The 14,859-nt window shown below is 41.4% G+C and overlaps 1 protein-coding gene across 1 annotated transcript in view; it reads left to right on the top strand.

Annotated features, from left to right (window-relative positions):
• Positions 1 to 14,413, top strand: part of LOC140246074 (metabotropic glutamate receptor 8-like) — a 74,134-nt gene extending 59,721 nt beyond the window's left edge. Inside the window, exons 3-8 of the mRNA XM_072325518.1 lie at positions 1,810 to 2,100; positions 4,646 to 4,801; positions 8,281 to 8,478; positions 10,906 to 11,963; positions 13,227 to 13,470; positions 14,337 to 14,413. Coding sequence (XP_072181619.1) covers positions 1,810 to 2,100; positions 4,646 to 4,801; positions 8,281 to 8,478; positions 10,906 to 11,963; positions 13,227 to 13,470; positions 14,337 to 14,413 — 2,024 coding nt within the window. The remainder of the gene's footprint in view (positions 1 to 1,809; positions 2,101 to 4,645; positions 4,802 to 8,280; positions 8,479 to 10,905; positions 11,964 to 13,226; positions 13,471 to 14,336) is intronic.
• Positions 14,414 to 14,859: the final 446 nt, after the last annotated feature.

Raw genomic sequence — 14,859 nt, 5'->3', positions numbered from 1 at the left:
AAATGTTTACCTGTCTGCATGTGAGGTTCAACACCGACAAAATGTTACGGTAATAGTCGGTCAATATACCACAGTTTTGTTTCTGAACGGCTTTTTTTTTTCTCTCTCTCTCTCTCTCTCTCTCTCTTTCTCTCCTGCCGATTTAGTCTCTTTCAGGTGAGTGTAAATGCAGTTGGCAGGAGACTGGTGTGAGATGAGTTTGTGTCATTACCTGTTCTCATGACAGGTACCCCACGCCAAATGTAGTTGAGATGCATGCGCAATCAATACACTATCCATTGCCCTGGACTACTCTTCAAGGTGGTACTCCTTCACCTAGAGTGGCCTGTGGGGGTAGTTTAAGGGTTGCGCCTTCATCCCACCAAACCCTCTATCGGGAGGGCGAAAGCTAATCATTTTGTGGAGTTTCGCATGGCCGTCGGCGAAGAGCTGCTCCCCGCGCCGGTGCCCATCGTCGAAAGAGGGCTGTTGACCCGGCGGCTGAGGCACCGAACCGCCGTTACCATAGCCGCATTTCCATCTGAACGCCCCGGTCAGATATTCTGATAACTTTAATTTGTTTCCAAATGGTGTCTCGTAAACAAATCGGGTTGGCCTCACGACAACACAATCTTCACGGTTTGCCAGTCTCTTTCTCCCCTTTTCTCTCCCCCCCCCCCCCGCCATCTCTCCCTCTCTCTCAACGCGCCAACTCCCACACGTACTGACTTAGTTTCTATATTGGCAGCTGCACCTTTAATGATTATTATGAACTTCGACAAAGCCGAGCCGTGAATCCTCGCGACACGTCTACATTTTGCGGTTTCGGTCGTTGTTTTCTGGGTGACTTTGTCGTTTTCCTCCTTTTTACCCCCGACGTAAAGTCCGGAAGAGAGGGAAAAACCTTGACGGGGAATCTCTGGATCAGAGTGAGGCATATGCAGGAATCAGATTGAAAACAACCTTCTGGTAGGACAATGCATACAGGTGGAAGGAGGAAATTTGAGCGCTGGCCGAGAGCTGAAGAGCTGTGGGGGAAAAGCCCTGAAAGTCGTCTGCTCTTCCATCACAGTTTCATATTTCACTCTGATCAATATGATGCAAGATTGAATCCTACTAGATGTCTTTTTTTTTCCTGTCTTACAAAACGAAAACAACCTTCTGTCCAACGCCTAACAAGAGGAATATCCTGTATTGTAAATACGAGTCTTTACATTTTCACCACGAAACGTCTTTTCTGGACATACTATACGAACTCACCGTTTCGGATTACAGACATCTTTACCCAGAGCAAATAAATTAACGCACACGCAAACATGCCCATAAATGCATTAACACTATTAATGCGGTTTATCCTATTTCACTATCCATTCAGTACTCGAACTAAATCTTCCAAACAGATCGATGCAAGTAGTACAATATAACGTTTCTTAAATGCTCTAAAGTCAAGGGTGACTTTATCACAGCGACAACTTAGTCGTTGAAATAGACTACATAGAAAGATTAACATCTGTTTTACAGAATCTACAAGGATATGACAGTGACACAGGCACGCACATTATATCCACATAATATTGAAAAGTACAATCATTTACGATTCTAAAAACCAAGTTTAGATTGAACATCTTCAATTGTTACACATTTCTTTCTTCATGTAGCGATGTCTGATGAATCATAAGATTGAAAAAGTGACTTTTGTGACCAAAAGTTGTTAAAAAAAAACCCCACTGACTAATGATAATCTGAATAATGATAAACTGAATAATGACAATTGCCTGTAAAAATTGAGTGAATATCATATTGCATCTTCCTAAATTCCGCCTCCTACAGACATCTGCATTGCTGCATCCGAAGTCATACCTCGGGACCCAACCAACGCCACGTTTGACGGCATTGTGGAATACTTGATCAAGCACGCCCCCAACGCTAAAGGAGCCGTGGTTTTCGCCTCAGAGACGGACGTCCGGTGGCTGTTAGCCGCAGTGCGGCGCGCCAACAAAACCAAGCATTTCGTCTGGATTGGCAGTGACGACTGGGGCACCAAGCACAACGCGGTTGAGACGCAGGAGAAGGCGGCAGAGGGCGCTATAACTCTTCTTCCGGCTAGGACTCCTGATGCAGGTACATTAGAAGGGCCGTTCTATCGGGTGCACGTCACGAGACCGACACCCACGAGTTATACAGCCCACGAGTTATACAGCTCACGAGTCATACAGTCCATTAGTTCGACACTAAGCTATTATGAAAAAAGACCCACGAGACCGACACTTTAAGCCCCGCGTTGTATCTGTCAAACTCGTGGGCTGTTTTTATCTTGTGTCGAACTCATGGGCTGTAGGACTCGTGAGCTGTATGACTCATGACTCATGAACCTGTTTTCAATGTCGAACTCGTGGACTGTATGACTCGTGGGTGTCGGTCTTGTGGGATGACCCCGTTCTGGGTGGGAGGTGCTATCGGAGTGAAATATCCTTTCAGTTTAGAAAAATTTATGCTTAGATTCTTTAGCATGACTAATGAATGTTTATCATTCCAATATATAGCTTTGATGCACCATACTTCCATAGAGTTGGATATGGCTACCAAAGAAGTAGTTCTTCATTTTAACAATATTAAGCCGTGTTTCAAAGGAAATGTTGAAATCCTATAAGGACATTTGTGGTAATATTGTACGGAACAAATTCTTCAACTTTTCCTTCAAGCCTCCTAGTTCTGTAATACCCCAGGATTGAAAAAAAAAAAACCAAACAACACACACAAATAATACTAATATCTCATATAAAATTGACATCTTGACATCTTGCGCATAATTTTATGTACAGATCTAGTACGATCACGTAGATCACGTTGCACAAACCAACGTGGAACAATAAACGCCTTAAGTCAACCAGAAAAGGGGGAAAGTAATTGCCCCCATCGAACGCTTAAGAGATGTTTTTGCATTCATTTTCATGTGCGCCAGTGCGGAGCAGTTTCATTAATGTCTCTTCAAACCATTAACAGTTCTATGTGTCTACGATTCCCTGGGGTGTATTATCATGAACGAATCAACAAGATATGCAGTAGAAAAAGGGCTTTTGACTTTGCGCTCTTGAAAGGCTTGCACATGAACGCTCTTGTTTACTTCGAAATCCTATATTTCCTGTATTTCCTTTTACTTTAAGACCCGAGAATGATATAGGTATATAGAAGACATTATTATCTCGACGACAGAAAAACAAAGCAAACACACACAAAACATGGGCACCATCCCCTCGAAATGCTAGTGTGTTTTTGTCCGGGGCAAATAATGAGCTAGAGGAAAATGTAGTTTATGATTTGCTGATAAGGCTGAAGAGTAACCTGAATTGCTTTTCAGAGAATTCACGATGATATCGTCGTGTGCGCCTGCGCGTTCGGCAGAAGGGCCCTAGCATGAAATTTCATCCCCGAAATCGATTTTTTTGTTTGTGACAATATGACAGAGTTTTGAAAACTCTCTCATATCAAGTGATGATTTTTAGCGATTTTTCGAGCCCGCAAACCTCAGAGGCCTTCCGCAGTCAGGTGACGAATTGCTGTAATGTCTCCGGTTGTAAGATTGTTAATTTTGATGCAGTAATTTTAGTCAAGAAATGTGTAAAAGCTTAAAATGCTACAAGTGTTTGCGGCTGCTGAAGAGCTTTACGATTTGTCCATGCTTAGGATGTTTACCAAGGCGTTAGGGTACATGACACTAGTCAGTGACAGTAAGCTAGCAATCTGCGTTATGTCATCCACATCTTCGGCTCTCTCATAAGACGTTTGCAATTCGGCGCTTCCATCTGACATGTCCCCAAGGGGCTCTGGGTTAGATCTCATTGGATTACGACGCAATCCTTCCGCGCAAAATGTGGATTAAAGGAAGGGGCTACTCGGAATGCCACAAATGCGATTCTCCTTTTTGGAGAGCGCGTTATTGGAGGGTGTGAGAAGAGAATCCCATTAAGCGTGGACTTTTGCATACAGAGGCGACATCACTGAAAGAACGCCATGCGAAATTGTCTCGAAATAAGAAGAACAAAGCCGACCGCTTTTTGAAATGGATTAGACACAAGGGACTGAAACGAGAGGTTACGTTTCTCTCCGCTGTGATTGCACCCGCACGAATGTTGATCAAGAAGTTGAGCTGGATGTGCTGCACCTTTTATCAGTGCAATAAATCATACAAACTACGACGTTTCTGGCTCATGCTAATCTTGACACTTTTTACAAGCATCTTCAACACCGTGACTGTAGGGCTGTACTCTTAAGGAGTAGGCACCATGCAAATTGACAACAGATCGAAGGATTATAAGCTTCATCATTTCTTGTCATTTATAATCTATATTTGAAGCGCTTGTGAGGTCTCTTTCTTTTTTGATACGTCTCTCCCTCCTCACGCCTTTTCTCTCTCTCTCTCTCTACTTCATCCCCCTCTCTTCATCTCTCTCTCTCTCTTCCATGCGTCCCACTTTTTATACGAACCTCTCTCTTCTTGCCTTTCTTGTATATGGTAGGGGAGTCTGTCTTTGTTCTCTGTGCACATTGTCAAATACTGGTTATAAGCGAAATAGGTCTGGCAATCAGGCCAACATTTGGTACAATTTATACACTCTGAGTCCAGCAACGATTTCATTGGTCCTGCCATAACTTATTTTCCATCCAGGTTTCGACAATTACTTCACCTCCTTGAACCCGCACAACCACTCGACTACCTGGTTCCACATGTTCTGGGAGCGTACCTTCCAGTGTAGCTTCAACTTCCGCCGGAAGCGGGAGGAGGCCACGGTGCCCACGGCCGAGACCGTCAAGCGATGCTCAGGTGAGCTGAATCGTTGTGATTTTAATTCTAATTTTAATTTTAATTCATCAGTGTGTTCTGTTCTTGCAAAAGCATTCACTCCGATTCCTCATTTTTGTACTAATTATTTTTTCCATTCTTTCTATATCAATCATAACCATTAATTGTTTTATCATCTCGTATATTACTTTACACACATCTATACTGTAGAATATGAATTAATCATGACTCTATCTCCACAGGCTGTCAGCTCACATCCACATGATCTGCTGGCAGCCCGGCAAGTACGTTGATCAAGCTTCTCAGCCTAGCGGGCGGATGGTATTTGTGTTAGCTTCCTTCAAGCCGAGTCTAGATGTTACCTTGGTTGAAGTCAGGCTTAGATTGTAGTTTTAAAACTTTGTTTAAAACATTAGGACAGTTGTTTTTTTTTTTTTCCCGACAACTTTAAAATCTGCAATCAATTAATGATATTGTAGTATTTTTGTTGTTGTTGTTGTTGTTGTTTTTCCAACTCAACATTTTAGTTTTTTTTTCCAAGTAGCATACATGATTAAGTGCCACGTAGTATCCTCCTGGATACTACGTGTACGTGGCACTTTTACTGGCACTTTGACTGAGCAGTATTATTGCTCAGTCACATGAAAAACATGTTGGTAAACAGCATTTATTACAGAACATGCCACCTTCACCTTAGTACACTTATCAAGGCAATTACCCTTCGAGGACAATTCCCCCCCCCCCCCCCCGGTTAAATACTGGTTAGTGATAAGGTGAGAGTAAAGATTAGGGTAAGGGTTAGAGTTTGGGTTGGGGTTAGGAGTAGGTTCAGGATTAGAATTAGGGTATACGGTCAGGGGAAGGGTCTGAGGAGATTGCCCATGGGGTATTTGCCCTAGACCCTTTAGTGCAACATAAACTATATAGCCATAACCTTGCCTCGTAGAATAAGCGCAACAGAGGGCACTATTGACTACAGGTATCATCACCAAGACATAAAGTCATAACATTGCTATATTCCTAGTCCATGCCAAACCTTTCATAAAGGTTGGTTGTGATTCTTGCACTGTACACATTTTCTATTCTACGGGACGTATCCGATAACCTTAATTACTGTGACAGCGTATAGTAGCTCGTAGGAAGAGGTTATGCAATCGTTGTTGTTATTGTTGTCATACCTCAAGAAGGGGAATAAAACGATCGCAAATTGAGATATAGAGGGCCACTCGAAAAGACAAACCGTAAACAATTTAGATGTTACATTTCCCCGGGGATGCCCAAATTGGATGAAACTCAAATTTTTCACGGATGACATTTTCTTTCCCGACTGAAAGAAGTACGTTGTGCTGATACAAAGGAAAAAGGCCGCACATTCAAAACATAAGACAGTATTGGGAAGAAGAAAACAGTCAAAGTAGTGTATGAAATTCACAAGAAGTTGAATAAAATGATATAAAGAAAAAATGAGGCGAAAAGTGTGGGAGAAAACTGGCAGAGGAAGAGGGGAAATGACTGGGTATACTCCTTACTCAGAATCTGTCCCAAAACGTGATGAATTGAAATCATTTATCCAACTTTTGTCATCCTGTATCAGGTCCAGATAAATGCAAAAGAGAAGGATTTATTCAGTTTCAGATGAAAATGTTCATGAATGGAGGGCATGGTTTTACGACACGTCTAATGAGGAAAAAGTGCCCCGTCAAGATTGATTAGATTTCCAATGATTCACATTATTTAGACCTTGTCGGAGAAGCCCTTTTCGTCTTCATTAAGACTTCCTGTCAATATTTCTGACATCATTTGACTTTTATGTACGAAAACAACTAGATCATTCTGATGCAACAGCAACATCTTTCCCTGATGGTTCAGTGGCAGCCTGGTATATTAAGAAGAATGATTGTGCTTGTAGTTTGACGCGATGTCTTATGCCTTTATTTCTGCGTGATACAACTGTTGAATGCTGACGGAAAAAAAAGTGTCTTTGACTTTGTTACACTAACGTTTTTCCTACGGAAGTTTTAGGACGGTGATAGTAATAAGACTTATACTCTAAAAGTTGGTGACAAATATTTTCTTCCTTTTCATGTTTTTATCAGGATGATTGCTATGTTCATTCCTGATTCTGTTACAGAGTATGCAAATGTGGCTAAACCGATCCGTTCTGACAAAATTTCTATTTTTATCCTATTGTAAGACACACAATAGCTTCTTAAAGGAAAATGATTTCAGGCCAGTTACACGTTAGTCTCATAAGAAAGAGTAAAATCTTACAAGTACAATAGTGTAAATTTAATCAAAATCGGAGAAAAATTGGGGAAGTTATGAAGCTGATAAAGTTTCTCTAATTTCTGCTGAAGAGTTCGCGTACAGTTGATATGAATATGCGCATGAGTCAGTTGATGATGTAATCCTTCACAATTTTTCATTGATCATGTACCAAAACAAACATGACGAAAATTTAATGTTTCTATAATGACAGTATAAAACATAATGATATTCCTGAATGAATAACTTCAAAATAATGATCAGTCAGATATATCAGGATTTTAGACTGAAGCATAACTGCGTTAAAAAAACAAACAAAAAAAAAAAACAGGAAATTTCACAGTCTTATATACAAGTATCATGGGAAGTTGTGAGGGTATGACATCATCACTTTACGATTTGCATATTCACAATAACTGCTCCAGAACTGTTTCTGGAAAAATTCGCGAACCTTAACATTTCATAACTTCTTTATCTTTCCTCCGATTTTGATCAAATTGACACTGTTGTGCAAAGAAAATTTTCATCCTTCTTTTAAGACTAAATTTCAACTGCACTGGAATTTCCATGTAATATCGTCTGTGTTCAAGAAGATGAGTAGATAAAGAAAGGCAATCCTTCGTATGAATCACCCGTTGGAAGATGAAAGGTGAAGGGTGACCGTGATGATTCTCTATCGGACCTCAAACTCATTCAAGCTCATTAGATTTGCTAAACTCATACACTAAATCAAAATCTAAAATATCATTCATCACCATGATTTATAGCTTGACAGGAAAGCGCGCTTCCCATGGCAGATATAAATGAGAGAGAGAGAGAGAGAGAGAGAGAGAGAGAGACGGAAGGGTGGGGGCTGAAAGAAGAGAAAAGACAAGACGTTATATGAGAAAGAGAGCAGCAACATGACGCGGTATTTTCTTCGTGTATTTTGCTTTCTTGTGCACAGCGTTACGATAACCTGTGACTAGCACAACAATCAAACTCCTGTGGCGCTTCTTTAGCTTCGTCTACTTTGGATATGAACTCTCTCACTATGCAAAATATCCATTTAAAGCAGCGTGGGTCCAAGTGCTTTTGGCGCATTCTACTTCAATTTTCGATACGAAGCATTATTCAGTTGTGATCCTTCATTACTCAGAAATCTCTGTTGGTATCATTATGTATGGAGAGCCGCGGTACTCATTGTTTGCCTGTTTTTTGTCCTCTCTCTCTCCGTCTTTCTCCCTCCTTCTCAGGTTACGAGCAGCTCACTAGCGAGGTGTACGAACAAGAGGGAAAAGTCGCCTTCGTTATCGACGCCACCTACGCCTTCGCGCACGCACTCGACAAGATGCAACGCGAGCTATGCAACGGCACCAAAGGGCTGTGTAGTGCCCTGACCCGGGTTGACGGGGAGCAGTATCTCGACTATCTGAAAAACATCTCTTTCCAAGGTATTCCCTTTCGGCGTTGGCTTACACCATCTGTCGTGTAGTGTCCCCATGGAAAGGGCGCGCAGGGCAGGTTGGAAGGTAGAAACCAAGCGAACAAGCCTCCTCTGGGCGGGCGAATTATTTGCCGTTATGGGGCGAAGACGGCTTGTAATCGAGTCTCAGTAGGATTGAATTCGGAAGGCATATCTGCATCAAACTGCATTCCGAGAAAAGCTCGAGTTGAATTCGTCTTCACCCTTTAGCAGAACAAATACTGAAGTAATCGCGCTCTTGCAGGAGTAACGCTCGAAGATATCATGCACTCGTAATTTTCGAGATACGTTACACGTGTGATTGTCTACTCATTCCACGTGGCATTTACACCTTCAACAACATTGCAACTTCAGTTTGTTCACTCGGGAGTGCCTGGGAGGACTGCTTCTTTTACTAGGATATTTCAGTTACAGTAACCATGCGAATTTTCGATTTCTTGTTCAATTGATTATAATGTATGTCATCATATCATAATCCCTCATGCTGATATACCCATCTCCCTAGCAAATTATGTTGACGAAAGTAGGATATAAAATGAATATTTGTTTTTGCACTTTAAAGGGCTGGGACAGTTAGGGTTGAGATGCGGCTTCAGGTTTCCATCGTTTTTGATGATTTTTTTTTTTGATAATGAGAAATCTCTCATCAAATATGAAAGAACATAATAACAATCCTGATAGGAGTTCAAAGATTCAAAGTTTATTTGATGAAAACTGGTTTTCAAATGGCTGAGATATCCAAAACAAAACTATCCTAATAAAAGTTGGGACCCACGTTTTCATAGGATCGCCTTGTTTTTTGCTATCTCAGCTATTTCAAAAACCGATTTTCAACAATAAACTTCAAATTCCTCTTAGAAGTGTATGCTCTCTAACATTTCATGAAGTGAGTTCTAAGTATTTCGCAAAAAGTTAAAGGCTGAATCCTCACCTCAACCAATACTAAACCATCCCTTAAACTAACTTAACTTGTCATAAACAGGGAGGGTTGACGATATTACAAACATTAATATCATGTGAGGATGTACATGGCTATCTAGTCAAACGTATGTACATTTTAATCTACTGTTAAACCTATAGCTGGTCTTCATTGTAGCTGTAACGTTGATTTTGCAGGTATTTCAAGGAGAGATGCACAATGATAAGGGTGGGCATGCAGGTAGCCCATTTTTTTTTTTTTTATTTCAAAGTTATTCTAATGGCTGTTTGATTTGATACCAACGATTGAGGTTGACCTTATTCTTTCTTAAAGTTTTCTTTCGGGAGGAGGCTGATGGCATCTTGGCTATCAAAGCACCTTCGATAAGACATCTTAAAAGGGAAAAATGAATATAGTATAATGGCTGATTAGCACTTTGAAGAATGTAACCGAAAAGGGCAGGTGTTTCAAGAAACTGCCAAATCCGGACTCCCTTGTAGTTTTTCCTTTTTGGAAAACTTCCTATGTCCCAAATTTCCATCAGACAAATAAACGAATCTGACAAAAACAAAAATACTGGTAACTAATTTGGTGGTTGAAGAAGACGGAGTAACTGTCACGGCTTTTCTTTTCTTTTCGAAGAAACATTTGTATGAAAATTGTTCGGGATAAGGGTTATTTGAAAGCATGAATTCAAATCTGAGGCTGTCTCGTCCGCTTATCCTGACTACAATGCTCACCAAATAGATTGCGATTTGTGATAGGAGGATTAAGTAAGGGCTGTCAGAGAAGAGTGAGGGGCAGGGAGGCAACGGAAAAGGGAGAAAGAATTGTTGTAAAAGCTAGAGAATAGATAGAAAGAGAGAGAGAGAGAGAGAAGAGAGAGACAGAGACAGATAGACGTAATGAGAAAAAAAAAGGAGAGAGGAGGTTGTTGACACTCAACTTTGCATTTCAATTCTGATATTGAAGAGAGGTAAAAGCCAAGAGCTATTGCTATGGCGAAGTTTTCATGGAGCATTAAGATTCATGAATAGAGAGTGTGATCAGTCTGAGTGAAGGGTCGACGAGGGTCACATCATTGTGGTAATGCAGAAAATTACCAATATCACTTTTTTATCTACTCTTATCAGTTTTTCCCTTGTGCATGTCATCTATAGTGTTAATCATATCAATTTGTCTCCTGCCTCTTACAACGGTGTCATATTATGCATTTAATAATACGATAAAGATTTATTTCGGAACAATCGGTGAGACCGCAGTACATGTTCTCTCAATAAGATTCTCTTTCTTCCGTCAACCATTCACACAAGCTAATCAACCACGACCTTCAAAGGGTTCTTGTTGCAAAGACGTATAGATAGTGAACTAAATTTTAGTTTAAGTATTATCATTTTCGGTGTGTAGTAGTACCTTGCTACCTTTGTGTAGCGTCATTACTTTTACCTGTACTCATTGTCACTTCATTTATCATAGGAAGCAGCGGAGGAGTGCGTTTCAACAAAGATGGCGACCGACCCGGAAGCTACGACCTCTTCCAGTACCAGAGGTTCGACTCTCAGTACAAGTATGTACCTATTGGATCGTGGCAGAATGGGCGGCTCAGTCTAAACACCAGCCGTTTTAACTGGGGAGACAAGGTAACCAGCAACACCATCCCGCCTTCGGTGTGTTCTTTAGCCTGTGAACAAGGCTACGTGCGGAAGAAGCGGGAAGGAGACGAGTGCTGTTGGGTGTGTGCTAAATGTGATCAGCTGCAGTACCTCCAGGATGAATACACATGTAGGAATTGCTCGCTGGGAAGCAAGCCAAATGCAAACCGAAGCGGATGTGATATCATCGAGATCGAGTTCCTCCACTGGTCATCAGCTTGGGCCATCGTACCTATCATCCTGTCGATCATGGGATCGTTCTCCACGCTATTCGTAATCTCCGTCTTCGTCTACTACAACGACACCCCAGTGATCCGTGCGTCCGGACGCGAGTTGAGTTACGTGCTCCTCGTCGGGATCCTGCTGACGTTCGCCACGCCCTTTGTCATCATCTCTCAGCCGTCGACATTTACCTGCTGCCTCCGCCGCATCACCCTGGGTCTTTCCGTGGTCATCTCGTATTCCGCTCTCTTCACGAAAACTAATCGGGTGTACAGAATATTCAACAGCGGTAAACGGTCGGTAAAGAGGCCGCAATACACGAGTCCCCGGTCGCAGCTGGTCATCTGCTCACTCCTCGTGTCTGTGCAGGTGATAGCTGTGGTGGTGTGGTTAGCGCTAGTGCCACCACACACAGAGAAACACTACCCCTCGTGGGACAAAGTCATACTAGACTGTAGCGTGACGGACCTTGCGACTGTCGTGTCGTTAGCATATGCAATGCTCCTAGTAGTTTTATGCACTCTTTATGCCTTTAAGACTCGGAAAATGCCAGAGAACTTTAACGAAGCCAAATTTATCGCGTTTTCCATGTACACGACCTGTATCATGTGGTCAGCCTTTATTCCCATTTATCTTGGTACTTCAGCAACAGACTACAAGGTAAGGAGCTCCCAGCAGCCGATATGTCTCACACTTTTCTCGTGGTAAATAATAAGAGAAGAGACGTATTCATTTCATCCAGGTTCTCACCATGTGGTTATGTGGTTACACGCTGTTTGCAAACTTGCAACGTGATACACCAAATTTCCTCTGTCCATCTGTTCTTAGCTTTCATAAAGATTTACTTCTCTGCTAGATGTGGTCAACTGATAAACACCGATGCGTGAATTATCTGAAAATATTAGCGGAAAAAACAACAACAACGGTCATGACGAGCCGAAATTTTAGGGGCTTCACCATGCTGCCATTCAAACGTGTTAGAAGGAATTTCACGGAGTTGTGTATTACCTTGACAATTTTAGTTTACAGCATTGGATCCAGAGGTTCAAAGGGAGGAAATGACGAAATAATACTTTTTTTTTTGCCACCTAGAGTCAGGCTTAAGAGTGTGTTCTCACATCCCACATTACATGCGCGTAAAACAAAAAAACAAAACAAAAAATGACATGGAAATGTAGTAAGATGTGCATTTTGTTCAATATTAAAAAGGTAGTCAGGCCACTAAGAAACCGAGTGAAATGGATTTTGAAGTACACAAATAATTTTTTGAACAATACTATTCTTTAGCGGCTACTCTAGATTACAAAAAACGTCACGATCTTTTTGAGACGGTTCTATTCAGTCAATGTTCGTGATTATAGCAAGAGGATTCTTTGTTAACCGATTTTACTGAAAAGCACCTGCGATTATTCATGTTGGAGGGATCATTCCTATCATTCATTTACTTAATTGGATTTGATCTATCGAGGTGTCGGTATGTGTTTATCATATTATACAGTGCAATACATGTTATAATTCTATCAGTCTTAAATTTGCTTTCGCGGCAACTGATTTGTGTATGCGAGTGTTCTTGCAGCTGTTCAACCTTGATGATTATGGCATGATTCCGACAGCCTGATGATTGAACGAGTTCAGCTTCATTCTTTTTCTTATCCAAATTTGCAAACAAATTTCGATAGAGCTTATAATCCTTTGTAGCTTCTTATTCAGAGACAATGATACATTCTTGCCGTTTGATATGTGCTGTAATCTTTATTCATATCTCACTTTTTTTTTTTTAAATCAACAGATGCGTGTGTTGTTCAGGGACGTATCATTGCTTGCATACTTCTTGTCACTAATTTTGAATTAAGCTATTCCGAATTACTTTTCCTTTGTTTTCTGCTTTGGCTCCCCGCCGACTTCTTAACCGTATTTCCACAGATTCAGCAAATGCTCCTGTGCCTGTCCATAATCATCAGCGCAGCTGTCACTCTGGGCTGTATTTTCGCGCCAAAAGTCTACATTGTGGTCCTGGCGCCGCACAAGAACAAGAAGCAGCCGGGGACAATGGTGATGAACAGCCGGATACGGTCGGCCTGCGGGTCGGCGGAGACTCGGCCGAACGGGGACTTGAGGCCGCGACCGGCCCCGTCCACCTCCCCTACGTCCAACACGGCATTGTCAGGTATAGGACTCCGACCTCACCTTACCTTGGGTAAATCTTTCTCAGCAAACTTTGATTTGATAGACCAATACAGTTTAACTATCAAGTACAAGTGCCTAGGATATAGGAATTACTCTTCCCTCTTATACCTGAGTTATCATTAAGTGTAAGATGTTCAACCATTTTTGTCTTCAGAGTTGACCTTAACAGTGAAGACCAAAATTTCCATAGATCAAGGAATATAATGAGATTCAGACAACCACATATATTATTATAAATCAAAGCTGCAGCAAACTTCTTTTGGTATTTAGGTCTGAATGTCTGGTAAAACACAGCGTGAAACGTATCACCGTCAATTTTCGCAATTCAGGTAGAAATATTTACTGCCGATTTCGGCCTTTGAGTGAATGAAAGAACATGTTCTGTTCCAATGAGTCTTCTTTCAAATTCCAGCATAATGTCACACCCTCTGAATCCAGCACAAGATCCACGTAGCCATCAGAGCTGACCCAGATCATTCTAATTCAGCTAAAAAGCCGCAAACAAACAGACGGACAGACAGGAAAGCAGATAACATCTATAAGTTTCATTTCCAGCGTAAGATCATGAAGATAGCGTAGGGAGATGCTTTCATTTGTTCTTTGGAAGGGTTTGTTTAAAAAAAAGACATTAAAGATAATTTTGCGCACACGTCCTTGTTCTCGTGTTCTAGTTAGAAGTAGGGCAAATATACGTTGATAACACTAATAAGTCGATCACACTAATGTGCCCAATTAATGATTTCGGCTTAATACTACATGCTTTTGATGATATTCCACATTGTGATGTGATGTTTTATTTCGCTTCGTTCTGTTTTCCGATTGCTTATTATTTTCATGTTGTCACAGAAATCGATTACAAGGCAGGAGGATCGGATGACGAACAGACACATTTAAACAGACTGGAAGCCACGACGGACGTGTGATGTTTAAGCCTCATGGCTCCTCGTCTCTGGCCGTATCGAGGAGATTCAGAAACTCATCAACAACTGAGGCTAATGTCGTGCATTGGTCCTCTGCGTGTCTGTTGATAAACGTTCCAGGGAATGTGGTTGAACTAATATCGCAACTCATTATAGCACTGTCTATCACATTTAAGACTGAGAACTCAAAGACAAAAGACATAAACTGTTAAAAACTGTCACGGAAATTACACCAGACGTCGCACATCCCACACAAATGGCAACAAACTTTAGCCTGGAATGAAAGAATGTTCGCTAGAAAGCCATGCAGGTAACATCGGAGCTTTCTACGGATAAGTTTCGAGGAAAGATACAATTGGATCACGTTAGTGTCAGTTGAAAAAGACGAGTGGTCGCGGATCGCCAAACTTGCGAATGTGAATCGCAGGAGGGCACCTGTTAACTATTTA

Source organism: Diadema setosum, chromosome 2 (genome assembly GCF_964275005.1).
Source record: "Diadema setosum chromosome 2, eeDiaSeto1, whole genome shotgun sequence".
Lineage (NCBI taxonomy): Eukaryota > Metazoa > Echinodermata > Echinoidea > Diadematoida > Diadematidae > Diadema > Diadema setosum.
Note: the sequence above shows the minus strand (reverse complement) of the source record. Positions and strands in the feature narration are given on the sequence as shown.